Source organism: Dipodomys merriami, unplaced genomic scaffold (assembly GCF_024711535.1).
Source record: "Dipodomys merriami isolate MVZ:Mamm:240054 unplaced genomic scaffold, mDipMer1.0.p SCAF_40, whole genome shotgun sequence".
In the NCBI taxonomy this organism is placed as follows: domain Eukaryota; kingdom Metazoa; phylum Chordata; class Mammalia; order Rodentia; family Heteromyidae; genus Dipodomys; species Dipodomys merriami.
The window spans coordinates 8300972-8327929 of NW_027205604.1; the positions used below are offsets into that span (position 1 = coordinate 8300972).

The 26958-nt window shown below is 38.3% G+C and overlaps 2 protein-coding genes across 8 annotated transcripts in view; one reads left to right on the forward strand and one right to left on the reverse strand.

The window, feature by feature from the left end:
* Prkci (protein kinase C iota) overlaps positions 1-26958 on the reverse strand; it is a 179779-nt gene that overhangs the window by 111917 nt on the left and 40904 nt on the right. The gene's annotated exons all lie outside the window — the stretch shown is intronic.
* The window catches only part of Phc3 (polyhomeotic homolog 3), an 82532-nt gene that overhangs the window by 33460 nt on the left and 22114 nt on the right, over positions 1-26958 (forward strand). For 4 of the 7 annotated variants that reach the window (XM_069991905.1, XM_069991909.1, XM_069991906.1 and 1 more), the window contains exons 8-12: positions 6865-7736; positions 8024-8071; positions 12586-12739; positions 18811-19061; positions 22761-22920. In XM_069991905.1, coding sequence (XP_069848006.1) covers positions 6865-7736; positions 8024-8071; positions 12586-12739; positions 18811-19061; positions 22761-22920 — 1485 coding nt within the window. The remainder of the gene's footprint in view (positions 1-6864; positions 7737-8023; positions 8072-12585; positions 12740-18810; positions 19062-22760; positions 22921-26958) is intronic. The other 3 variants (XM_069991908.1, XM_069991907.1, XM_069991910.1) reach the window with 1 other exon arrangement.

Here is a 26958-nt window from a genome sequence, read left to right on the forward strand (position 1 = left end):
AATGGTTTGTTAGGTTTGGGAGAGATTAGTTTCTTGAATTCCCTGTATATATTGGATATTAACCCCTTGTCTGATGTATTGCTGGTAAATATTTTTTCCTAGTTAGTTGGTTGTCTTTCTAGCTTGGTTGCTATGTCTTTAGCTATGCAGAAACTTTTTATTTTAAGCTAGTCCCATTTGTCTGGTCTCTCTCCAATTTATTGTGACTCTGGAACTATGTTCAGGAAGTTCCTGCCTGTGCCTATAAGTTCAAGTGTCTCTCCTACTCTGTCCTACAGTAGTTTCAGAGATTCAGGTTTGATGTTAAGGTCTTTAATCCATTTTGAGTTGATGTTGGTGCATGGTGACAGGCTGGGGTCCACTTTTAGTCTTCTGCATGTGGCTGCCCAGTTTTCCCAGCACCAGTAGTTGAAGAGGCTGTGCTTCTTCCACTGTGTGTCTTTGGCTCCTTTGTCAAATATCAGCTGACTGTAGGCATGTGGTTTTATTTCTGGATCTTCTATTCCATTGGTCTTTGGGTCTGTTTTTGTGCCAGTACCATGCTGTCTTTGTTATTATGGGTCTATAGTAGAATTTGAAGTCTGGTGTCGAGATCCCTCCCATGTTGTCTTTTTTGCCTAGAGGTGTTTTGGCTATTTTAGGTCTTTTGTTGTTCCATATGAAATTTTATACGTCATTGGAATTTTAATAGGAATTGCATTGAATTTGTATATTAATTTTGGCAGTATGGCCATTTTCACTATATTAAGTCCCAAAAGCATGGAAGGTCTTTCCATTTCCTGGTGTCCTCTGTAATTTCTTTTTTTATAGTTTTTTTTTAAACTGTATTTTTTTTTGTCTTTTCTTTTTTGGTACTGGGGATCGAAGCCAGGACGTTGCACTTGCTAGACAAGCGCTTTGCCACTGAGCTACATCCCAGCCCTTTTTTTTTTCCTATAGTTTTTATAGTTTTCATTAAATAGTTCTTTTACATCTTTGGTTAGGTTAATTCCTAAATATTTTATTTCCCTTTCTGCTTGTACATTGTTTGTGTACAGGAAGGCAGCTGATTTTTGTGATTTTGTATCCTGCTACTTTGCTGAAGTGGTTTATAAGTTCTGAGTTTGGAGGTGGAGTTTTTGGGATCATGGAGGTATAGTATCATGTCATCTGCAAAAAGGGATAGTTAAACTTCTTTCCCTATGTGGATCACTTTAATGTCTTTTTCTTGCCTTATTGCTCTGGCTAAGGATTCCATGACTATATTGAAAAGGAATGGAGAAAGTGGACATTCTTGCTTTGTTCCTGATTTTAGGAGAATTGGTTGTAGTTTTTCCCCATTAAGTATAATATTGGTTATTGGTCTGCCATATATGGCTTTTATTGTTTTAAGGAATGTTCCTTCTGTTCCTATTTTCTCCAGCCCTTTTTTTTTTTTTTTTGGGTCGGTCATGGGGCTTGAACTCTGGGCTAGGGCATTGTCCCTGTGCTCTTCAGCTCAAGGCAAGTGCTCTACCGCTTAAGCCAATGCGCCACTTCTGGTTTTCTAGTGGGTTTTTATTGGAGATAAGAGTTTCAGGACTTTCCTGCCTGGGCTGGCTTTGAACCTTGATCCTCAAATCTCAGCAGCCTGAGTAGCTAGGATTACAGGCGTGAGCCACCGGTGCCGGGCTTCTGCCTTTTATTTAATTTAATTTATTTATTTATTTTAATTTTGGCTTCTGCCTTTTAACATGAATAAATGTTGTGTCTTATCAAAAGCCTTTTCTGCATCAATGGAGATAATCACGTGGTTCTTTACACTTGGATCTGTTGATGTGTTGGATTACATTTATTGATTTACATATGTTAAACCATCCCCAGGTCTCTAGGATGAAGCCTACACATACGTGTGTGTGTGTGTGTGTGTGTGTGTGTGTGTGTGTGTGTGTATTTTTTAATGTGTTTCTGGATTCTGTTAACTAGAATTTTGTTAAGGATCTTTGCATCTGTGTTCATCAAGGAGATTGGTCTGTAGTTCTTTTTTTGTTGGGTCTTTGCCTGGTTTGGGATGAGTGTGATATTGGCATCGTAGAATGAGTTTGGGATAGCTCCCTCCTTTTCTATTTCTCTGAAGAGCTTGAGGAATGTGGGCATTAGTTCTTCTTTAAAGGTCTTACAGAATTCCGTTGTGAATCCACCTGGTCCTGGGCTTTTCCTTGTTGGAAGACTTCTGATTGCTTCCTGTATCTCATTGTAAGATATTGGATTATTTGATTTGTTTCTTCTTTGCTCAGTTTGGGCAACTTGTATTTCTCTAAAAATGAATCCATTTCTGCTAGGTTTTCTTTCTTTAGGGCATATAGCTTTTGAAAATAGTTCTTTATAATTGTTTGGATGTCTTCGGTGTTTGTGATTTTTCTCATGACATCCCTAATCTTGTTAATTTGGGTTTCCTCTCTTCTCAATTAATCTTGCCAAAGGACCATCAATTTTATTTATTTTTTCAAAATACTAGCTTTTTATTAATTTTATTTATAATTTTCCTCTTCTCTATCATTAATTTCAGCTCTTAGTTTGGTTATCTGGCTCTGTCTAGTAACTTTAGGTTCTTTTTTTCATGTTTTTCTAGCAGTTTTAATTGCAACATGAAATTATTTACTTGGTCTGTCTCTCTTTTTTTTTTTTTATTGTGAAAATACCGTACAGAGGAGTTACAATTACATGGGCAAGATAATGAGTACATTTCTTATCAAGCATTGTTGCCTCCTCCTTTGTTTCCCCTTCCTGTCCCTTCCCATCTCCCTGTCTCTACTTTTTTGATGTGGGCACTGAGGGTGGTAATTTTGCCCCTCAGGACTGCTTTTGCTGTGTCCCACAGGTTTCTTTTTGATGTGTATTCATTTTCATTGAATTGTAGGAACTTTTTAATTTCTTCTGTTACCCAGGTTTTGCTTAGAAGCGTGCTGTTCAATTTTCCATGTATTTGAGTAATTTCTACGGTATGATTTGTTATTGAGAACTAGCTTAATTTTACTGTGGTCGGATAGGATACAGGGGATTATGTCAACCCCCTTGTATTTGCCTAAGTTCCTTGTATGAACTATGGTATTATTTTGGAGAAAGTTCCATGAGCTGCTGAGAAGAACGTGTACTGTGTATTTTAGGGTGAAAAACTCAGTATATGTCAGTTAGTTTCCCTTGAAATATGGCCTCACTTAATTTGGTAGCTTCTTTGCCAGTCCTTGGTGACAGTAGGATATTAAAGTCTCCTAGTATTATCGTATTCGGATCTATTTTATTGTGTAAGTTTGAGAGTGTTTGCTTAACATATTTGGGTGCTCCAATGTTTGGGGAGTATAAGTTGATAATGGTAATATCCTCTTCTTAGATCCCCTTACTCTTTATTACCACGTTTATCCTAAATTAATTCCCTAGAATTTACATCTGTTAACACAGTGACATTGAAGGTAAAGGCCTTAACATCAGAATGGGGGGGGGGGGAGGGGTGCAGCAACAGTTCATAACCCAGCCCTGTGCCACACTCAGTGTTATGAATTCTTTTAGTTTCAGGATTGTCCCTTATAATCACATGAATTCAAAGAAGTCAGATAATTACTCAGTAATACATTGCATTAGATTAATGTAATATTTCTACTTCATGGGGTTATTGTAACCATTGAATGAAATCATATGTAAATAACATGAGAAATGTTGCCACTCATTAATTCATCAAATATAAGGAAATAATAAAGAATTAAAATCAGAAATTAACGAATGGACACAATTCTCTATAGCTCTAGGACTTTTCTTGTACAGAGGTCTTCAAATATCTTCATAAATATTCTGTAAGGTATGTGTTTATCATGTGGACTTGTGGGCTATTATAAAAATAGAGAAAACTTACTTTGACTTTAGCCTCAAGAAAAATGATGAAAGGATGGACTATTAATCTGTTGGATTACCAGCTGTAGATTGTTAAAAAGTTTACTTTCTCACTAGAACACAAAAATTACTTTAGTTAGATGTCAACCAAAACAATATGGTAAATTTAAATTATAACTTCAACAATTGGTAATATTCCTATCTTCTTTATAAGTATGATTGAATGATGTACCCTTGAGCCCCTTGGAAGACAGGCACTTTGGAAATTTAAGGTTTTGTTAATTCTTTTTTGAATACTATATAGAATAGTCTGCACATAATCACATTTATAAAAAAGGGCTGACTTTGAAGTGTTAGTCTGAAAATTATTATTTTTTTTTGGGGGGGGGTCCAGTCGTGGGGCCTGAACTCTGGGCCTGGGCGCTGTCCCTCAGCAATTCAGCTCAAGGCTAGCGCTCTACCACTTGAGCCACAGCGCCACTTCCGGCTTTTTTCTTTTTGCTTATGTGGTGCTGAGGAATCGAATCCAGGGCCTTGAGCATGCAAGGCAAGCGCTCTACCACTGAGCCACCTTCCCAGCCCCTGAAAATTATTTTTTAAGATAAAATTTCAGATCAAATTTCCTTCTTATTTTCGCAGTGCTGGGAATTCAACCCTAGACTTTGTTTGTGCATGCTAAATATGCACTCAGATACTGTACAGTATCTCTGAGTTCCATTAAAAAAATCAATTAGGTGTCTATTGAAGTAAATATTTTTTAGCTATTAATTTCTTTAAAGTATGCCTAAATGTAAAATAGTAACCTAACACAAAAATTTTAAAAATGGAGGGTTTTTAAAAACAAGATTTCTGTTGCAAATGTGGTTTGAATGTAAAAGTAAATTCAAGGATTTACATAGCTTCTATCTTAACATTCTTAGTTTTAACAACAAAAAAATCTGTCCTGTCTTTAAATCTTTTTTGTTGTTGTTATTGTTGTGTAATTGTTCTTTTTTTTGGCAGTATCAGAGTTTGATCTCAGAGTTTCACATGTGCTCTGCTTGCTTGCTCTGCTTGAACCATGCTACTAGCCATGCTGTTTTGCTCAGTCTGGCTTTGAACCGTGATCCTCTGGCTCTCAAGCCTCCTGAGTAGCAATAATTACACACATGAACTACCAGTTCCCAGCTTTTAAAATATAATTTTTTACTTATAGTATAAGTAGTTATTTTATCATCTGGTGAACCCAGATTTCAGTTTTATATTTCACTAGCATCTCCCTGTGTCTAAACATGAGAGCCAGTCTGTAGAGGAGGACTAGTGATAGGGGAGCTACTCACAGCAGATTTTTGTTTTGGGATAACTTGGTAGTAGGGTTTGAGCTTGGAGCTTTATAGTTGCGTGTGGGCAGTCTATCACTTGAGCCCATTCCCAACCCATTTTGTTTTCATTATTTTTCAGATAGGTCTTGCATGTCTGCTTCCCATATAGCTGGGATGACAGATTTGTAGTTGGATGAGATAGTCTCAGTCTCATGAACTCAAATCATAATCCAGTTTCGGCCTTTCTACTGGCTAGTATTACAGGCGTGATCTACTGCTAACTACTCACAACTTGATTATGATAATTTTTTGTATTTATCCCTGTTGTGAGTAGCTCCTGTGAAAAAGATCTAATATCACTTAGAATTTGTGTGAGAGAGAGAGGTAAACAGGATCTTTTATTTAGATAGTATGGCTTCTGATTGCCTCATTTTCTGCAAGTAAAACTAATCTCTTAGATTTGGAATGGTCATTAAGTTTCAGTTCTTTTCTAATCATATAATAAGACTTCATCCAACTCATTTAGAAATTCATTTGGGAATCTTCAGCTAATTGCCTTGACTTTTAGTTAGAAGTGTGTTTTGTCATAGGAAGGATGAGATTTTTATTAATAACTATGATTTTGAAGTCACTTTTAGATATACATACTGGTTCTGTAAGGATTCTTCCCTTTTATTTACAGACTGTTCTGGTAACCTAAAAAATTTATTAACAAGTTATGTAAAGTTTAGATTTATGAATAGATTTTTTTTGGGGGGGGGGGGTCCGGTCGTGGGGCCTGAACTCTGGGCCTGGGCGCTGTCCCTCAGCTCTTCAGCTTAAGGCTAGCACTCTACCACTTGAGCCACAGCTCCACTTCTGGCTTTTTTCTTATGTGGTGCTCAGGAATCGAACCCAGGGCCTCGAGTATGCAAGGCAAGTGCTCTACCACTGAGCCACCTTCCCAGCCCTATGAATAGATTTTTTTTTTTTTTTTTTTTTGTCGGTCGTGGGGCTTGAACTCTGGGCCTGGGCGCTGTCCCTCAGCTCTTCAGCTCAAGGCGAGCACTCTACCACTTGAGCTACAGCGCCACTTCCGGTTTTCTGGTGGTTTATTGGAGATAGGAGTCTCACGGTCTCTCCTGCCCGGGCTGGCTTTGAACCTCGATCCTCAGATCTCAGCCTCCTGAGTAGCTAGGATTACAGGCGTGAGCCACCAGCGCCCGGCCCTATGAATAGATTTTTATAGGCAGTTTTCTTTTGGATCCTTTTGTAACAGATTTTATCCAGGTTTTTTGTTACCAAATTTCAAATCACTTATATCTAAGAATTGTAATAGAATTCTGAGCCGGGCACCGGTGGCTCACAGCCGGGCACTGGTGGTTCAAGCCTGTAATCCTAGCTACTCAGAAGGCTGAGATCTGAGAATCGAGGTTCCAAGCCAGCCTGGGCAGGAAAGTCCATGAGACTCTTATCTCCAATAAATCACTAGAAAACTGGAAGTGGTGCTGTGGCTTAAGCAGTAGAGCGCTCGCCTTGAGCTGAAGAGCTAAAGGACAGCACCCAGACCCAGAGTTCAAACCCCATGACCGACCAAAAAAAAAAAAAAAAATAGAATTCTAGTGATTATGACCTGATGTGAAAACTTTTCTTTACATTTATTTAGAACTTTGTATGTATTTTTAGAACTTTGTATATTTTTTGAAATCAATACTAATTGTCATTTTTTTCTTTCTCACAGCTTCTTATTCTCCAATTCAGCCTCATTCTCTAATAAAACATCAACAGATTCCTCTTCATTCACCACCTCCCAAGGTTTCCCATCATCAGCTGATATTGCAACAGCAACAACAGCAAATTCAGCCAATCACTCTTCAGAATCCAACTCAAGATCCGCCCCCATCCCAGCACTGTATACCACTCCAAAACCATGGCCTTCCTCCAGCTTCCAGTAATACTCAGTCACAACATTGTTCACCAATTCAGAGCCACCCCCCTCCTTTAACTGTATCTCCCAATCAGTCACAGTCAGCCCAGCAGTCTGTAGTGGTGTCTCCTCCACCACCTCATTCACCAAGTCAATCTCCAACTATAATTATCCATCCACAAGCACTTATGCAGCCACACCCTCTTGTGTCATCAGCTCTTCAGCCAGGGCCAAATTTGCAGCAGTCCACTGCTAATCAAGTGCAGCCAACAGCACAGCTGAATCTTCCATCCCATCTTCCACTTCCAGCTTCCCCTGTTGTACACATTGGCCCAGTTCAGCAGTCTGCCCTGGTGTCCCCCGGTCAGCAGATTGTGTCTCCGACATCACACCAACAATATTCAGCCCTTCAGTCCTCTCCAATTCCAATTGCAACCCCACCACAGATGTCAACATCTCCTCCAGCTCAGATTCCACCACTGCCCTTGCAGTCTATGCAGTCTTTACAAGTGCAGCCTGAAATTCTGTCCCAGGGCCAGGTTTTGGTGCAGAATGCTTTGGTGTCAGAAGAGGAACTTCCGGCTGCAGAGGCTTTGGTCCAGTTGCCATTTCAGACCCTTCCTCCTCCCCAGACTGTTGCAGTAAATCTACAAGTACAACCACCAGCACCTGTTGATCCGCCAGTGGTAAGCCCTTGGAAGCTCTTTGACTTTCTTGATGAACTGAAAGTAAAAACTGTTCTCTCCCATATTGTATTATGTTGCTAACTAAATGCCTGTGAATTTAAAAAGTTTGGGTTTTTTATATGTCATTCTGACAAACATGCTATATGGGCAAAAAAAAAATTGCCATTATTGGTTGTAGAATGGTTGCATGCTTGATAATTTGTGATGGTTAAAGTCCCTCGTTAATTTTATTACTATTTAAACAAATCCATCTGCTATCTTTACAGAGTTGATTTTTTTTCCCCAAGGGAATGCATTTGAACCAGTGTCATCTGCACAAAGTTTTTTCTCTTAAGGTGATTATCCTTCATAGATCCCTTCTGTTGGCTTGTGTGTTCTTAAACGTATGGTTTATCTAGCTAAGCTTTTGGTGGTGTGCATTCTGAAGTCCTGGGCCTCAAGGTGGAGGAGATATTCTTATAAACTGTACTTTTTTGATAAAATCACATTTTATAATTAAAATCTTGTGAAAAAAAAATCTGTTCTAGGAAAGTCCAACTTTGCAAAAAATATTAACTGATTTTAAAATAGCTTATACTAAGAAAAATATATACTTAATGTTTCTGTTATATATATATATATAAATATCACTTTAAAAGCTCACATTTTCAGTAATGACTTTAATATTAATAATGGAAATAGTTAAACATTGGGAAGTATGAATGAAAATCATCAGAATAAACTTCTAAAAATGATATGTTATCTAGAAAGGAAAATAACCTTGTAAAATATTTTAAAACGTTATCTAAATGAACTTAAGATTTATAACCTAATTTCAAATAAAATTGAAATAAGATCTGAAAATGTTTTATCAGAATGACCAAAAGCATAGTTTCTAAGGGCAGTAGGGGAAAAAAAAAAAAAAAAAAAAACGAAACAAACAAAAACAAAAAAAATCCCAAAATCATAGTTTCTGAGAGGAACCTTCCTAAAAGGAGATTTTATATCAAACCTCACTGAAGAAATTTTATCACTTAAAAACTTATAACCTTTAGCTAAAGGAATTTCAATGCTTTTGGAATACTTTGGATCTCAGGATGCACATTTATAGATATTTTATTCTCATCATTCTGATTAATCTTACTTGGCATAAAGAGATTGAATTTTAGCTGGACCTGGTGGTGCACATCTATAATCCCTGCACTTGGGAGGCTGAAACAGGAAGATGGCAAGGCTGGGCTATTATAGTAAAAGACATTGTCTCATTAAAAAACACCAAAAAACCCAAAAATGATTTTGAATCCCATTTCCCCTTCCCTTTTTAGAACTAGAACTTGATAAAAAACAGCAGTTCTAGAAACGTTTGTCCTTTAAGTACCTTAACTCTGTGTTTTCTTTTAAAGGATTGTGAAGAGCTTACTGTGGGTATTGTAGCATAAACACTATAACTCAGTGGCAACTTCTTCTTAGCATACATAGACCTAGGTTCAATCCCTGGTATTGCAGAAATAAGACAAAAATAAAACTACACTTTTAGAAGCGTATGGCATTTGCAAAGAAATCAAATTTAATTTAAATTCAATTTTCTCCCTAGTTTCGTGATTTGATTCCAACAAGTGAGAAATCTTTTCTATATTCCTTTTCTAACTTTTTTTTAATGTGAAGGGAAACAAATATATTTGGGTAGAAATATCAAACACTTTAAAATTAAAGCCCAAAATAGTATGGTTCTATTTTGTTGGTTTCTGCCCTATTTTAAAAAATTCTCCTTAAAAAAAAAAAAAGTTGTGTCTCATTTTTGGAAGCCTTTTTCTTAAGTTATTAATACCTTTTTCTGTTCTAACTTATTTAATTGTATGCTTGCTGTAGATTTCCTGTTGTCTTTGCTTCTTTCTTTTCCTTGAGTAACTGGTCTGGTTATTTAATTGCTATGTTTTTCTTTTATTATCTTTGACTGCTTTAAAAAAAATCACAAATGATAGTTTCATGGTTATTTCAAATACTAAAGGTAGAGAGATATTGCTTAAAAGATGTGAAATTTTGAAAGATAAAAGTAAAATCAGTATATATTTTAAAGTTACATTTATAAAAGAATTAGAATTTTATTGACATTTAAATAAATAAGTTATGTTGAGGGTAGATAATTTAGAACTAATAAACAAATGTTCCTCAGTTTATTTAGGAAAGGGACACATGGGCATAATGGACTTTATTGAGGTAAGTTTGGCAGTCTTTGTTATTTTTAGAGTAGTTATAGTTCTGAGCTAAACAGAATTTATGATGTACAGTTTCATAATGATGTTGTGAACAAACTTTCCATCTCTTCACTTTCTTCAGTATTTTAGTTGTTGCATCTAGATTTCTTTGTGCCAATCATGCCAGATGTCTGTGATCGATATGTTTTGCCTTTACATGAGAAGAAGTTAGCCTTAACTATGAAATATGAAAAGCATTTCACAGTATCCCTTAATGGGTTATTTAAAAAAAATGCTATTTGTGTTATGGTTCTTTCCATCTTTTTTTTTTTTTTTTTTTTTGGGTCCGGTTGTGGAGCCTGAACTCTGGGCCTGGGCGCTGTCCCTCAGCTCTTCAGCTCAAGGCTAGCGCTCTACCACTTGAGCCACAGCGCCACTTCCGGCTTTTTTCTTTTTGCTTATGTGGTGCTGAGGAATCGAACCCAGGGCCTCAGGCATGCAAGGCAAGCGCTCTACCACTGAGCCACCTTCCCAGCCCCTCTTTCCATCTTTTAAAAACACTTTATTTTTAAAAATAAATTCCATGCTTGATCATGGCTTGATTCCTTAAAAGATACTATGGCAGATACTTGAATAATATATGACAAGATTAAAGAGATTTCCATCTTCCTTGTAGTAAAAGATAATTATCTAAAATAGGAAATGCTATATAGATAAATTGAGCTAGTTAATAAAATCATACTTGTTTATTCTGGATCAATTCCTCTACAACTCAGGCAAATGAATCACTGAATAGATGCTTCTCTATACTAACAGTGGTCTATTGATGTTTGTCAACTGCCAAATATTTTTGTGGATGATTTTTCTTGTAGAGATCATTATCACCATTTAAAAAATTACTGTTGCCATGAGTAGATACTAGTAGTCACCATTGTTGAACTGTGTAGTAACAAATAACTGCTTTCAATTCTGAGATCCACACTCTAGCAGAGAAGTCTCTGTGGTGAAACAATGTTATAATTGAAGGGTTGTAAGCAGGTATCTTTAAATATGTTGCCTGTTTAGTTGATTTGGATCATAGTTTAGGATATTATATTTGGTATAAAGATAACAGTAATCTTTTAAAGAAAAAGATGTTTTATTCTTAGAAATTTGGAAAGATTTCTAAAAAAAAATTCATTGCTTGTTAATTTCTTCCTTTATAACTAAAACCTCACACTGTCTTTTTTATACATGGTTTGTGCTGGATTCAGAAGTTTTTATTACTTACCTGTATAATTTTTATATATTTGTAGCATCAACCCTTTTCAGTAGTTTAGTTAAAATACAATATTAGATGTTATTTAAAAGTTATTTTATGAATGTTTTTTCATGGTTAAGATTTGTTGGAATGTTAATTAAATAACATAAAGAATCTTTCTATACTTAAGTAAAAGATTTGTATGTAAAAGAAAGGGGGTAGCCGGGCGCCGGTGGCTCACACCTATAATCCTAGCTACTCAGGAGGCTGAGATCTGAGGATCACAGTTGAAAGCCAGCCCAGGCAAGGAAAGTCTGCGAGAGTTTTATCTCCAATAAACCACCAGAAGACCGGAATTAGTGTTGTGGCTCATGAGGTAGAGTGCTAGCCTTGAGCTGAAGTTCAGCTCAGGGACAGCATCCAGGCTCAGAGTTCAAGCCCAATGACCACCAAAAAAAAAAAAAAAAAAAAAAAGACACCATTTCTACAAATGTTCTTTGAAAATTAAGCCTTAAATTTAATGAAATGTTACTTCTAGTTACATAACTCCTTCTCAGAGAGCTTTCTTAATTATAATCTTTATAATGGAACGAAAAGGTAAAGGCTTTAAAGCTTCCTCCATTGGTATGGAATATTGGCTAAAAAATTCATCTAAATGGCTTTGGAAGTATATGTATGTGTGTGTTGTTTTAGAGAAAGATATTTATTTGACTTATTTGAACAGAAAGGAAAACCATAATTGCACATCTTCTTTTCAGATATTAGTTTCCATAATTTAATCTTGAATTCACATAATAAGAATAAAGAAGAGCTTAGGATTTATTTCTTCTGACAGTATATTTTCTTTTATACATTACTCTGCAAATTTACTTAATGTGCCTGTGAACATTATTAGTATCTGTTTTAGTTTATGAAAATGGATACTAATTTTCACAGAAACTCTTCTATTGGAAATGAATACAAACAATAGTGTGATTCTTGAAGTAGTTATTTGTGTAAAGTAAAATCTTTTTTAAAAATCTTTTAAAAATAATTGTTAAATATATTCTTTTAAAAATAATTCCCCCCAAAATTAAAAAGTCACCATCCTTAGTAAGTCTTACTTAAAAAGTGATGCAGCTTGTTCTCATTGAAATATCAATTATTATGAAAGAGTTGAATGGCTTTAAGGTTTTTCTGTCAATGTGTCAGAATACTCATTTTGCCTTGGTTTAAAATTTTTTTTTTTTTGGTCGGTCATGGGCTTGAATCTCTGGGCTTGGGTGCTATTCCTCAGCTCTTCAGCTCAAGGCGAGTACTCTACCACATGAGCCACAGTGCCACTTCCTGTTTTTAAATTTAATACATTAGAATTTGATTTTTTTTTTTAAGTTAAGAGTACTTCTTTCTGTGTGCTTTTGCAGATGTTTTAAGGCAATATGGTTTGTCATTTCAGGTTTACCAGGTTGAAGACATGTGTGAGGAAGAAATGCCTGAAGGGTCGGATGAATGTGTCCGCATGGACAGAACCCCCCCACCACCCACTTTGTCTCCAGCGGCTATCACTGTGGGAAGAGCTGAGGATTTGACCTCTGAACATCCTTTGTTGGGTAAGGAAGAACCAAAATATTGTTGAAATTAATAATGTTAATAATAGGAGATATTGTTCCATTAGAGATGATATTAAACTAATGTGTTACTTCAAAGTGCAGCAAAAAACAATATAAATTTTTATGAAGAATAATTTTACTAAAGAGCAAATAGTAATTATTTGCCTTTTTGGAAAATTATTCCTTTTTTTTTTTTTTTTTTGGCTAGTCCTAGGGCTGGCGCAATTCAGGGCCTGGGCACTGTCCCCAAGCTTCTTTTGCTCAAGGCTAGTACTTTACCACTTGAGCCACAGTACCACTTCTGGCCTTTTCTGTTTATGCAGTACTGAGGAATTGAACCCAGGGCTTCATGCATGCTAGGCAAACACTTGAGCAGTAAGCCACATTCCCAGCCCAGAAAATTGTTTAATAGCAGGAAAGGTGAGTAGTTTATAAACTGGGTACCCACCACTTGAATGAAAAATCATGCCACTTCTGCTATTCTTTTTCATATACGTATTGAGGTTTATGTGTTGAGGTGCTTCTATCTTAAAAATTAGAGTAAACGAAGATTCTACCTAAAGATTTGAATTATGCTTTCCAAAAATTAAAAACATTTCAAGTCATATCTTATTTCTCAAAATTGTTGTGAAACAGCCTATTTTTACAGATTTCTTTTTCTTTTTTTCCTGGTTGTGGGGCCTTAACTCTGGGCCTGGGTGCTATCCCTCAGCTCTTCAGCTCAAAGCTAGTGCTCCATCACTTGAGCCACAGCACCACTTCCAGCCTTTTCTGATTATATGGTCCTAGGGAATCAAACCCAGGACCTCATGCATACAAGGCACTGAGCCACCTTCCCAGCCCCCAGATTTAATTCTTAAAGCTCTTTTTGTGCTAGTTAATATTCATAACATTGAATAGTTTCAGAGGACACATGCTCTTTACTAAAAAGTGTGCTGATCTGTGATCTAAGTAATACCAATATTGGTATAGCCTTTGTGTAACTATTCTGTTCTGTTGAATATCTCATGGCCTTCATGAACATTTTCAGCCAAAAAAACCCACTATAACTATGGAGGAACTGACCCTGTCTTACAGCAAAGCAGCTCTTGCTCTGTTTAGTCATCATCCTTTCTCCTCCCCCTTTCTTTCTTTCTTTCTTTCTTTCTTTCTTTCTTTCTTTCTTTCTTTCTTTCTTTCTTTCTTTCTTTCTTTCTTTCTTTCTTTCTTTCTCTTTCCTTCCTTCCTTCTTTCTTTCTTTCCTTCTTTCTTTCCTCTTCCTCCTCTTCCTCTCCTCCTCTTCCTTCTTCCTCTTCTTCCTCCTCCTCCTCTCCTCCTTTCCTCCTTTCTTCTTCTTCCTCTTCTTTCTTCTTCTTCTTCTTCCTCTTCTTTCTTCTTCTTCTTCCTCTTCTTCCTCTTCTTTCTTCCTCTTCTTCTTCTTCTTCTTCTTCTTCTTCTTCTTCTTCTTCTTCTTCTTCTTCTTCTTCTTCCTCTTCTTCTTCCTCTTCTTCTTCCTCTTCCTCTTCATCTTCCTCTTCATCTTCCTCTTCTTCTTCCTCTTCTTCTTCCTCTTCCTCTTCCTCTTCTTCTTCTTCTTCTTCCTCCTCCTCCTCCCCCTCCTCCCCCTCCTCCCCCTCCTCCTCCCCCTCCTCCTCCTCCTCCTCCTCCTCCCCCTCCCCCTCCTCCCCCTCCTCCCCCCCTCCTCCTCCTCCTCCCCCTCCTCCCCCTCCTCCCCCTCCTCCCCCTCCTCTCCCCCCTCCCCCTCCCCCTCCCCCTCCCCCTCCTCCTCCTTCTTCTTCTTCTTCCTCTTCTTCTTCCTCTTCTTTTTCCTCTTCTTTTTCCTCTTCTTTTTCCTCTTCTTCTTCCTCTTCTTCTTCCTCTTCTTCTTCCTCTTCTTCTTCCTCTTCTTCTTCCTCTTCTTTCTTCTTTCTTCTTTCTTCTTCTTCTTCTTTCTTCTTCCTTCTTCTTCTTCTTTTGCTAGTCCTGGGGCTTGAATTCAGGGCCTGGCACTGTCCCTCAGCTTCTTTTGCTCATGGCTAACACACTCCACTTGAGCCACAGTGCCATTTCCTGCCTTTTCTGTTTATATGGTACTGAGGAATGGAACCCAGGAGTGCATGCATGCTAGGCAAGCATTCTACCACTAAGCCACATTCCCAACCATCTCCCTGATTTCCTTACTAATGTGACTCTGGAAAGCATAGAAGAGGAAAATCAACCTTCTTTTCTCCTTCTTGGAAATAGGAAATGTTTTTTTTTTTTTTTTAATTGTATTTTATTTTATTTGAGAACATACTGTACAGGGGGGCTACAATTACATGGGCAGGATAATGCATACATTTCTGAAATAGGAAATGTTTAGTCAACAAAGTTATATAAACTAAGACTGTTAGTTTATATTAGACTGTTATATTAAACTATTGCCTTTGTTTATTCAACTGCCATCTTAAAAGATTGATTTAAAGCCTGTGCTGGTTGTTCATGCCTGTAATCCTAAGCTACTCAGGAGATTGAGATATGAGGATTGCAGTTCAAATCAGCCCAGGCAGGAAAGGCCATGAGCCATAGACTTTTTTTTTAGTATTATTGTTGAGTTGATGCACAGAGGGTTACAGTTATATGAAACAGGTCATAAGGAATGAATACAATTTTTTTTGAACCGGGTCTGCCTTCTGCCTCTCCTGGTTTTTCTTTCCTGTTCCAACCCACAAGATATCCAGTTTATTTTCTAGGTAGAGTCTGGCCTTGTTCCACCCCCCCCTTTTTTTTTTTTTTTTTGTCGGTCGTGGGGCTTGAACTCTGGGCCTGGGCGTTTGTCCCTTATCTCTTCAGCTGAAGGCGAGCGCTCTACCACTTGAGCTACAGCGCCACTTCCGGTTTTCTGGTGGTTTTATTGGAGATAGGAGTCTCATGGTCTCTCCTGCCCGGGCTGGCTTTGAACCTCGATCCTCAGATCTCAGCCTCCTGAGTAGCTAGGATTACAGGCGTGAGCCACCAGCGCCCGGCTCTTGTTCCCCCTTTTATGTGCCCTCTTTTACCTTCCCAAATGCAAACTAACAAGACAAAAGGAAAGGAAAATGAAACAGGCAACTATGGCAACTAAAAAATGTTTCATTTCCTCTTTTTGGAGTTCACATGAGACCCTTATCTCCCTCCAGTTAACTACTAGGAAACCAGAAGTGGTGCTGTGGCTCAAAGTGGTAGAGCATTAGCTTTGAGAAAAAAAGCTCAGGGACAGTGCCCAGGCTGTGAGTTCAAGCCCCATGACCGACCAAAAGAAAAAAAAAGATTGATTTGAGTTTCTTCACACTCAAAGTGGATTTATGTTGCTGTAGATTTCTGAAATTTTGATTTAAAAGCCAAAATCGATGCTTTATTGAATAATGCATTTACAATGTGACTGTAATTACAATATAAGTATTACTAATTTATTGACACCAAATACACTTTTGGAACACATTAAATACCTTTACTTTTTTTTTGGTTGGTTGTGGCGCCTGAACTCTGGGCCTGCGCACTGTCCCTCAGCTCTTCAACTCAAGGCTAGCGCTCTACCACTTGAGCCACAGCACCACTTCTGGCTTTTTCTGCTTATATGGTGCTGAGGAATCAAACCCAGGGCCTCATGCATGCAAGGCAAGTGCTCTACCACTGAGCTACCTTCCCAGTTCCTATCTTTTTTTTTTTTAAGAATCTAATTTGAGATCTTGCCAAGTTACTTGCAAGTAGACATTTTGATCTTTCTATAATTTACTTCAAACATATCACTGGTCTGTAGCACACAGAAGTATAAGTACAGGCTGATGTTTAGAATAATTCTTAACCCAAATTGTGAAATAAACTAACTTGAAAAATAGACTTATTTCCATCCAAGATTCAGTTTGAATAAATCTGTAATTCTATTTTATTTTTTTTTGTGGAACTGGGATTTGAATTCAGTGCTTCAAGCGAGTGTTTTACTGTTTTTAAGCTATGCTTCTACCCAGAAAGTCCTCAAGACTAAAATTATCGATGCAAAGAGGTAGGAATAGTTCCTAGGTCTTGTGCAGAAAATGAAACTGTTCTATTTGCTGAACTTCTGTTGTTTAAGGATTCTTATTATTCCTCTTCTACCTAACAAGGTTTTGAGCATCTGTGCTAGGTACTATCATTCCTTTTCATACTTAGGATAGAGTGGAGTTGACAGCAGTTAAGAGCATGTTTTCTAGAACCAAACCACTTGGGTGGCACAAAATCAGCCCACTGCTGATTTGCTATGTGCCATTACAACAAGTAATAGAATCTATCTAAATGGAGATAATTATAATGTTTACCCATAGACTAGTATTAAATCAAATGACTTACAACATGTATGACATTGGACATGGTACTTGGTATATGAATATCTAGTAATTATTGTTACTGTCTTTGCACACATCTTTTTGTTTTTGTTTTTCTTTTCTTTTTTTTTCTTGGGTCTAGTCGTGGGGCCTGAACTCTGGGCCTGGGCACTGTCCCTCAGCTCTTCAGCTCAAGGCTAGCACTCTACCACTTGAGCCACAGTACCACTTCTGGCTTTTTTTTTTTTTTTTTTTTTTGCTCATGTGGTGCTGGGGAATCGAACCCAGGGCTTCATGCATGCAAGGCAAGCACTCTACCACTGAGCCACCTTCCCAGCCCTTGTTTTTCTTTAACATCTGTGATCATAGCTATTCCTAGCTACCACCTGTTTCTTTCTAGTGTAATACAGGCAGCAAAGGGTTTGTGGTACTAAATGGGAAGGTAAAGTCTCCATTTATTGTAGGCTATCAAATTTCTCTTACTGTAGTCCTCAGAATTTGATGGAGGGATCACTGTGATTCAGTCTAACATCTTGCACTTGATACAGTGCTACACTGTTGAAGAGAGTTAAAAATAAAAAGCACATGTTTTTGCTGGGCATTGATGGCTCACACCTGTAATTCTAGATACTCAAGAGACTGAGATATGAGGATCACAGTTCACAGCTAGCCTGGGCAGGAAAGTCCATGAGATTCTTATCCCCAGTAATCCCCAATTAACTACCAAAAAGCCAAGAAATGGAGCTGTAGCTTAAAGTGGTAGAGCACAAAATCTTAGGGACAGCGCCCAGATCCTGAGTTCTGAGATCAAGCCCCAGGGCTGGCACCAAAATCAAGCCAAAAGGTACATGTTTTTTGAGGATTGGAGGCTCAGCTTCTTGAGATTAAGATGATGACCTGTGTAAATTATTAAAATTCCTGCTTACTCTGTAGATTTCGTGAGCCTTTTCCATTTTCATAGTATTTGCCTATCCGTTCTTACTATGTGGAATAAAGATATGAAACCATAGGAAATTTAATATCTGTATAGCATAGAAACAATAACCAATTTTGTATTACTCTTGATAGAATTAAGACATTTTCATGTTTATGGCAGGGCAGTTACTGTACCCAATGATGACTGATCAAATTGCTCTTCTATAAAATGGGAACAACAGTAGTTTTATTAAGGTTATTGTACAGGTTAAATGAGATAAGTACAAAGTTCTTAGAAACAATTTTTGTTGTTTTTATGCTGGGGTCTGAACTCAAACTAAGCACTGTCTCTGAGCTCCTTTTGCTCAAGGCCAGCACTCTACCACTTGAGCTACAGCATTACCCCCGGCTTTTTCTGTGATTAATTGGTGATAAGAGTCATGGGGACTTTTCCTGGCCTGGCTGGCTTTGAACCATGATCCTGAGATCTCCGGCTCATGAATAGCTAGGATTACAGGCATGAGCTATACTGGTACCCAGCTTTAGGGACAGTTTTTGAAACACCAATATTCATGTTTTATTCTGTTTTATGTATAGGGCTTGAAATTAGGGCATGGGCACTGTCCCAGAGGTCTTGTGCTCAAGCTAGTGCTCAAACCACTTCTCCAGCTTTTTGATGATTAATTTGAGGTAAGAGTCTTACGGATTTTCCTGCCCAGGCTATCCTTAAATCTCAGCCTCCTGAGTAGATAGGATTATAAGCATGAGTCCCTGATGCCTGGCTTTGTGTTTATTCTTCAGTGCTCTTTCATATTTGCTTGGTAAAAATGCTGAAGATCAAAAATAACTTTCTTTCAGAGCAAGTGGAATTACCTACCGTGGCGTCTGTCAGTGCATCAGTAATTAAATCTCCATCGGACCCCTCCCATGTTTCTGTACCTCCACCTCCACTCTTACTTCCAGCCGCCACCACCAGGGCTAATAGTACATCGATGCCAAGCAGCCTCCCCGGCATAGAAAACAAGCCTCCACAGGCTATCGTGAAACCACAGATCTTGACCCATGTTATTGAAGGCTTTGTCATTCAGGAGGGGTTGGAGCCATTCCCTGTAAGTAGGAAGCACATTTGTGATGTTTCAATTGGTATTATCCAGACAGTATTTTTTTTTAAAAATGATCATTCTTCTCTTAAGAGGAAGCTTGCAATTTTATTTTAAAAGTTCTGTAGAATTTAACTATGTAAGTTATATATTTCCAAATATAGTCCTAGAATAATATGCTATCCATAAAACATGGAGACTTTTCTTTTTTCTTTTTAGACAAAGTCTTGGTTTATATAGTCCAGGTTGGCCTGTACTCACAATCCTCCTGCCTCTACTTCTATTTTTTTTTTAAAGAAGATTGAAATGACACATCTAAAGTATATTGTTTTAAAAATGGTGTTCTGGGGCTGGGAAGGTGGTAGAACGCTTGCCTTGCATGCATGAGGCCCTTGGTTCGATTCCTCAGCACCACATAAGCAAAAAGAAAAAAGCCGGAAGTGGCGCTGTGGCTCAAGTGGTAGAGCGCTAGCCTTGAGCTGAAGAGCTGAGGGACAGCGCCCAGGCCCAGAGTTCAGGCCCCACGACCAGAGCCCCCCCCCCAAAAAAAAATCTGATACTTCGTGAATTTTAAATTGAGTGCAGAATATACTAACTTATAATCCCCTAATGCATCTGAACTTATCCAGTTGATGGTTTATAATTACCACATAGATTTTCTCTGTTCCTGAGTTTCTGTCTTTCATCAGTTTTTAAAAATTCTTTAATTTGTACACGATGTTATGTCGAAAAACGAACTTTACAGCTTTGGCGGGGGGGGGGGGGGAGGGAGAGAGATGTGAATGGGGAGAAGGGGAAACAAGGAGGAGGCAACAATGCTTGATAAGAAATGTACTCATTACCTTGCCCATGTAATTGTAACCCCTCTGTACTGTATTTTCACAATTAAAAAAAAAAAGACTTGAAAATTAAAAAAAAATTCTTTAATTTGGGCACTGGTGGCTCATGCCTATAATCCTAGCTTTTAAAGAGGCTGAGATCTGAGGATAATTATTCGAAGCCAGGCTGGCCAGGAAACTATGAGTCTCTTGTATTAAATCACTGTACAAGTATCATGCTTATAATCCTATCTACTCAGGAGGCTGAGATTTAAGGATAGCCTGGGCAGGAAAATCCGTAAGACTCTTACCTCAAATTAATCATCAAAAAGCTGGAGAAGTGGTTTGAGCACTAGCGTGAGCACAAGACCTCTGGGACAGTGCCCATGCCCTAATTTCAAGCCCTATACATAAAACAGAATAAAACATGAATATTGGTGTTTCAAAAACTGTCCCTAAAGCTGGGTACCAGTAGATTTAATACAAGTAGAGCTGTGGCTCAAGTGAGTGCTAGCCTTAAGCTAAAAAAAGCTTAGGGACTGAGGCCAGGCCCTGCATTCAAGGCACAGGACTGGCAAAAATTAAAATTAAAAAAAAAATTTCAGTTCCCCAAGACTTTTTCAAATTATTTATTTATTTATTTATATTTCTTTGTTGGTTGTGGGGCTTGAACTCTGGGCCTGGGTACTGTCCCTAAGCTCTCCAGCTCAAAGCAAGCATTCTACTGTCAAGTCCATTTTTTTGCATTTAATTGGAGATAGGAGTCTCAGGGCCTTTCCTGCCTGGGCTGGCTTTGAACCACAATCCTCAGATCTCAGCCTCTTGAGTAGCTAGGATTATGGCATGAGCCACTGGTGCCCAGCTCATTTTTTATTTTTGTTATTATAAAGATGATGTATAGAGGGTTTTACAGTTACATAAGTCAGGTAATGAGTACATTTCTTTTGGGGCAGTGTCACCTCTTCCATCACTCTTTCCCATTTCTCCCTCCTGACCCCTCTACCCACAAGTTGTATAGCTCATTTTTAGTATCCAGTGAGTACCAGTGCTTCATTTGTTCACCCTTTGTCTTCTTTTCTGTGTCCTGCCCCCAAGACAGATAAAGGAACAAACAAGATGAAAAGAAAACAAAAGCAACAACAGACAAAAAAACCTCTTGTTTGAATATCCTGGCGTCATTTTAATATTATTTTATATGATCAAAGACATTGTGTCTTTGTGTTCCTCCCCTGAGTATTCTTCCTTTGTTTCACTGTGTGTGAATGCCTACCGTCCTATATAATTTTTCATGTCCCAGTGTATTTTAGATCTAGCTTCTGCATATGAGAGAAAATATGTGCCGTATGTCTCCCTGAGCTTGGCTTACCTCACTTAACATGATTTGTTCTAAGTCCATCCATTTCCCTGCAAATGACATAATATTCTTTCTAATGGCTGTGCAAAATTCCATTGTGTATGGGAACCACATTTTTTGGATACGCCATTTGGGCTGTTTCCCGATCTGGGCTATTGTGAATAGTACAGCAGTGAACATGATGTACAAGTGTCTTTATGGTATCCTGCCTTGTGATGTTTTGTGTAGATGCTCAGAAATGGTATGGATAGGGAAGATGCATGTTTAGTGTTTGGAGGAACCTCCAGACCACTGTCCAGAGTAGTTGCAGTTGTTTACATTCCCACCAGTAGTGCAGTGGAGTTCCTTTTTCCCTACATCCCTCCAGCATTTGTTGTTTAAATACATGATGTTAGTCTAAATAGGGTGAGATGATTTGCATTTCCTTTATGGCCAGGGATATATCTGATCATTTCTTCATCTGTTTCTTTGCTATTCTTACCTCTTCATCTGAGAAGTTTCTCCTTTGTTCCTTGACCCATTTAGTGATTGGTTTGTTGGTTTGGGGAGGAGTTTAAATTTTTTTTTTAAATTTTAAGTAGTTAGACAAAGGGGTTTTTGTGCAATAAACCAGTTTATGAGTACAGCACATCATACTTATGAGTACAACACATCAGATGTGTTGTTTTCCCCCATCTTTCACTACTTACTACCCCTAAGCTCAAGTTACATGGTTCTATTTTCATATATATACCCTGAATATAATGATTGTATTTGCCCACCCTGCTTGAGCAGTACTTTCAAAAATTATGTTGGCCAAGGCAGGAGAATCATGAGCTTAAAGCCAGTCTGGGCAACGTGATTATGGCAAGTCTGACTGCATAGCAAGACGCTAATAGCCAAAAGGGAAAAAAAAGTTATTTTGTTTTTTTTTTTTGTTTCCAAAGGTGCTGCGAGTATAACAAAGTTCAGGGCTCTGAATTTGATGCCCAGCAGTGGAAAAGAAAATAAATGCCCATGCAGTATCTAAATATACTGTTAGAGCTTTTGCTTTTCAGTGCTGAATATTGGGACATTGCCAGTATAGGAATGAACATAAAGAATCACTAAAATTTAGCACTTTTTCCCCCCAGTTCTGAGCTTGAACACGGCCTGAGTACTGTCCTGGAGCTTTTTCAGCTTGAGGTTAGTGCTCTACCACTTGAGTCACAGCTCCATTTTTGGCTTTTTGGTGATTAATTGGAGATAACAATCTCATAGTCTCCTGCCTAGTTTTGAACGGCTGTCCTCAGATCTCAGCCTCCTGAGTAGTTAGTTAGGGTTACAAGTATGAGCCTCCAGTGCCTGGCCAACTTCTTTTTTTAATTACAAAACTAGGATAGTAGTTCTATTTGGCAGAGACTTTGAAACATCATTCCACTGGTAACTAAACTGCATAACCTCTATCCAGGCAACAAAACACTTAAGGAATAGAGCTGAGTGAATGAATATTACAGATACTGTTCAAAAGATTTTCTGAATGTCTTTTAAAAGAGATTATTTTATTCTCTTTTAAAGGTGAGTCGTTCATCTTTACTAATAGAACAACCTGTGAAAAAAAGACCTCTTTTGGATAATCAGGTGGTGAATTCTGTGTGTGTTCAGCCAGAGCTACAGAACAATACAAAGCATGCAGATAATTCCTCTGACACAGAGATGGAAGACATGATGGCTGAAGGTTTGTGATTTCATTTATGATACTCTTTTTTGTCTTACTTTGGTGTTTGCAGAAGCATAGATTTTTTTTTCACTTGGAAATACTTTTATTTTTAGACAGTACATTATTTGCCTAAAATAATGAAAAAGCTAACCAAACTAACTAAAATAGCAAGATTGGTAGCATTAGTTTGACTTGAAGGACTGTGGATGGAAAAATTCCACATAAGATACAAAGTAATTCAGATTTTTTTTTCAAGATAACCAATTATCTCTTTTAAAAGTAGACTTAGGGGGTTGGGAAGGTGGCTCAGTGGTAGAGTGCTTGCCTTGCATGCATGAGGCCCTGGGTTTGATTCCTCAGTACCACATAAGCAAAAAGAAAAAAGCCGGAAGTGGCGCTGTGGCTCAAGTGGTAGAGCGCTAGCCTTGAGCTGAAGAGCTGAGGGACAGCGCCCAGACCCTGAGTTCAGGCCCCACGACCGGACCCCCCCGCCCCCCCCCCCCAAAAAAAAAGTAGACTTAGAATGACTGTTTTACAGAATTTGCTCATATATCTGGAGCTTTCTAGGTTGTTTCTTATACTTTGCATATTCTGGTTTGTGGTAGTAAATATTACAATTATTTTTAGGGATATACTCTTTAGAAAAGAAGAGATTTAAAGAGAAAAATGTCAACAATTCTCCTGAAAGAATTTGTTGTGGTGGTGGTAGTCATGAGGCTTAAATTCAGGGCCTGGGCACTGTCCTTGAGTTTTTTTAAAAGCTCAAGGTTAGTGCTCTACCACTTTGAGCCTTAGCAACACCTTGGTTTTCTGGTGGTTAATTAGAGATAAGAGTCTCATAGAGGTTGTTGCCTGAGCTGGGTTCCTCAGATCTCAACCTCTTGAGTAGTTAGGATTACAAATATGAGCCACCAGTCCCTGGCAAAAGAATTACCTTTAATAAACTGTATTTGAATAATGATTATTCCATACAGGTTAAAACGGTATTCAAAGTTGGTGCTATTAGCTTACTTCTGTAATCTCAGCTACTCAGTAGGCAGAGAATTGGAAGATCATAGTTTGTGGCCAGCTTGGCAAAAAAAGGTAGTGAGACTCTCCCATCTCAACAAATAAGCCAGGTAATAGTGGTAGACAGCTGCAATCACAGCTGTGTAGGTAGGAGGCTCTAGGTAGGAGGATCATGCTGAGGCCAGTTCTGTACAAAAATGTGAGACCTTATCCAAAAAATAAAGCAAGAAATGTCTGGGGCTGTGGGTTAGGTGGTCAAATGCCTGTCTTAATAAGTGTGAGGCCCTGAGTTCAAACACTAATACCTATAACAGTGAAAAGTATTCAGAATATCAAAAGGAAAGCAACTATTTTATATGAGGACATTTTTTGAAGTAAAATGAGAGGAAAGCTGGATGTGCAGGTATTTTTCTTGCTTATATCTATAGCAGTATGCAAATGGAAGTTCTTACCTAAAAACCTGTTTGTAGGGCTGGGAATGTGGCTTAGTGATAGAGTGCTTGCTTAGCATACATGAAGCCCTGGGTTCGATTCCTCAGTACTACATAAACAGAAAATCTGGAAGTAGCTCTGTGGCTCAAGTGATAGAGTGCTAGCCTTGAGTAAAAGAAGTTCAAGGACAGTGCCCAGGCCCTAAGTTCAAGCCCTAGGACTGGCAAAACAACCTGTTTATAATGTGTGCCTTGGTGTACATGCATAGGAGGAACATGCATATTTCATGATAGGGTATATAATAAAGTATAACAGAGAATATGTGTTAGATTGTGCTAGCACTCGAGTGATAGGAATAAAAGAAAGCCTTCAAGGAGCTTTTGACTTGGGAATCTCTGCAGCAGAACAAATGGTTAGTTTTCAATGAATTATATATACACTAGAACTTTAGTGCTGTGATATTTCAGTTTGAATTGTTCCTGTAGAGGTGAGATTTTTTTTCTGCTTCTTGGGTCTCTTTAAGATTAAGATTAAACAGGAAGAACTGTTCATATTAGAACACCAAGCATGTGCTGGCCACACTGTAGACTACCAACTACCTTTGCAGAAGCAGCTACAAGTTATTCTCTTGCCAGGGGCATTCTCTTGCTCACTGCTGATTTTTAGGTAGATGACTTACACTAAAGAGTGTTTTTGGAGACTGTTATTTATCTGTTTAAGGTATTTAGAAATTTGCCATGTAAACCTGTAATTGTGGTGGGAAAAGGAAGGAAAAGACTGAAGGAAGACAGAGCAACAGGTAGTTTTCAGAATAAGGAAAGAAATTAAGATGTTTAATGTATCGGTGGACAAATACTACAGAAATATGTTAAAGGTTTATGAGCTTTAGCATTTAATTTTCCAAGGTAATTTCGTAATTGTGATTCTCACTGTGTTCTCCTCTCCAATGTTTTTTGTCGCCCCCCCTCCCCCGCCCCCAGCTGTGGGGCTTGAACTCTGGGCCTGGGCGCTGTCTCTCAGCTCTTCAGCTCAAGATCAGCATTCTACCACTTGAGCCACAGTACCACTTCCAGTTTTCTGATAGCTTATTGGAGATAAGAGTCTCATGGACATTTCCTGCCCTGGCTGCCTTTGAACCTCGATCCTCAGATCTCAGCCTCCTGAGTAGCTAGGATTACAGGTGTGAGCCACCGGCACCCGGCTATTCTCCAATGTTTATGGGAAATACTGTAGGGTTAAATGAGGAAGTCAGTCAGAGGCCTGTACTTGTTACAGTCAGTACTTGCATAGTTTCAACATTAAAGATATTCAGCATTTTTAGATACTAAGCTTCATGGTAAGGATGGTTCTCTTTTTAAAGTGTAAAATGTGGTTTATTTGGCTGTTTCTGTGACCAGCATTCTCAAGCAGTAGCTTTGTTTCCCTGGTAAGTCATATTGATGATGGTTTCCTTCTTATTGCTGCACTTTGCTGCTAAATAGTATGTGATTTCAAGTCTTTGGAGAAAATAAAAAGTAATTTCTCACAAAGTAAGTGGAGACTTGCATTAATTAGGATGTAGGTTTAGCTACTCCTCTAGAGATGCAGAATGATAACTGGATTATAAGATGGGTTAAGTTTCTCTGACATAGTGGTAGTGGGCCTGGTAGCTCCAATGTCTGTCTCCTGCCCCTAGAATAGTGTCCTCATTTCTAGTATGGCTGACAAGGAAAGGCATTATTTGGAAATCAGCCACACATAGGGCAGATGCTAGCTTTTATCCTACACATAGCCTTGTGCCAAGCTCTTTATTGCTGGGGAAAAAGTAAAGAAATGGAAGCTGGGGAATTATCAGGGGGGTTTACTATGTAATCGGAATCTGATTAGCTATGTCAACACTTGTAAAGATTTATTTGGTTCTGCTACTTTTTTAGTTCACAAATATGAAAAGTAGCATTGGGAGCATTACTAGATGTGTTAAAAATACAATAGAAATCTTTGAAAGCTTAGTATTCCTCCTTTTTTTGTTATTCATGGGGCTTGAACTCAGCCTGGGCTCTGTCCCTGAGCTCTTCAGCTCAAGGTGAGTGTTCTACCACTTGAGCCACAGTGCCACTGGGTTTTCTGGTAGTTTATTGGAAATAAGAGTCTCACAGACTTGCCTGCCCAGGCTGGCTTTGGACCACATCCTGAGTAGCTAGGATTATAAGTATCCAGCTTATTATTCTTTCTTTATGAAGAATAAAACTACTATTGTACTTTGGTTGATTTGTTCATCTTTTTTCTGTGGGAGCTGGTGCTGGGCTTAAACTCGGGCACTCTACTACTTGAGCCACAGCTTCACTTTTAGCTTTTTGGTGGCTAATTGAAGAGTCTTATGGACTTTCCTGCCCAGGATGGCTTTGAACTGTGGTCCTCAGATCTCAATTTGCTGTGTAACTAGGATTACAGTCCTGAACTACCACCACCCACCATCTGGCAATTTGTTACTCTTAAGCCATATCTATTTAGTATCTTTCATCTCTCACAAGCAAAAAAAATAATTTCTTCTCAACAGGTATTCTGATCTATTATCAAATATTCTACATTGTTACATTAACTGATAAAAGTCTTTGAGCCCAGTGCCCATGGCTCACA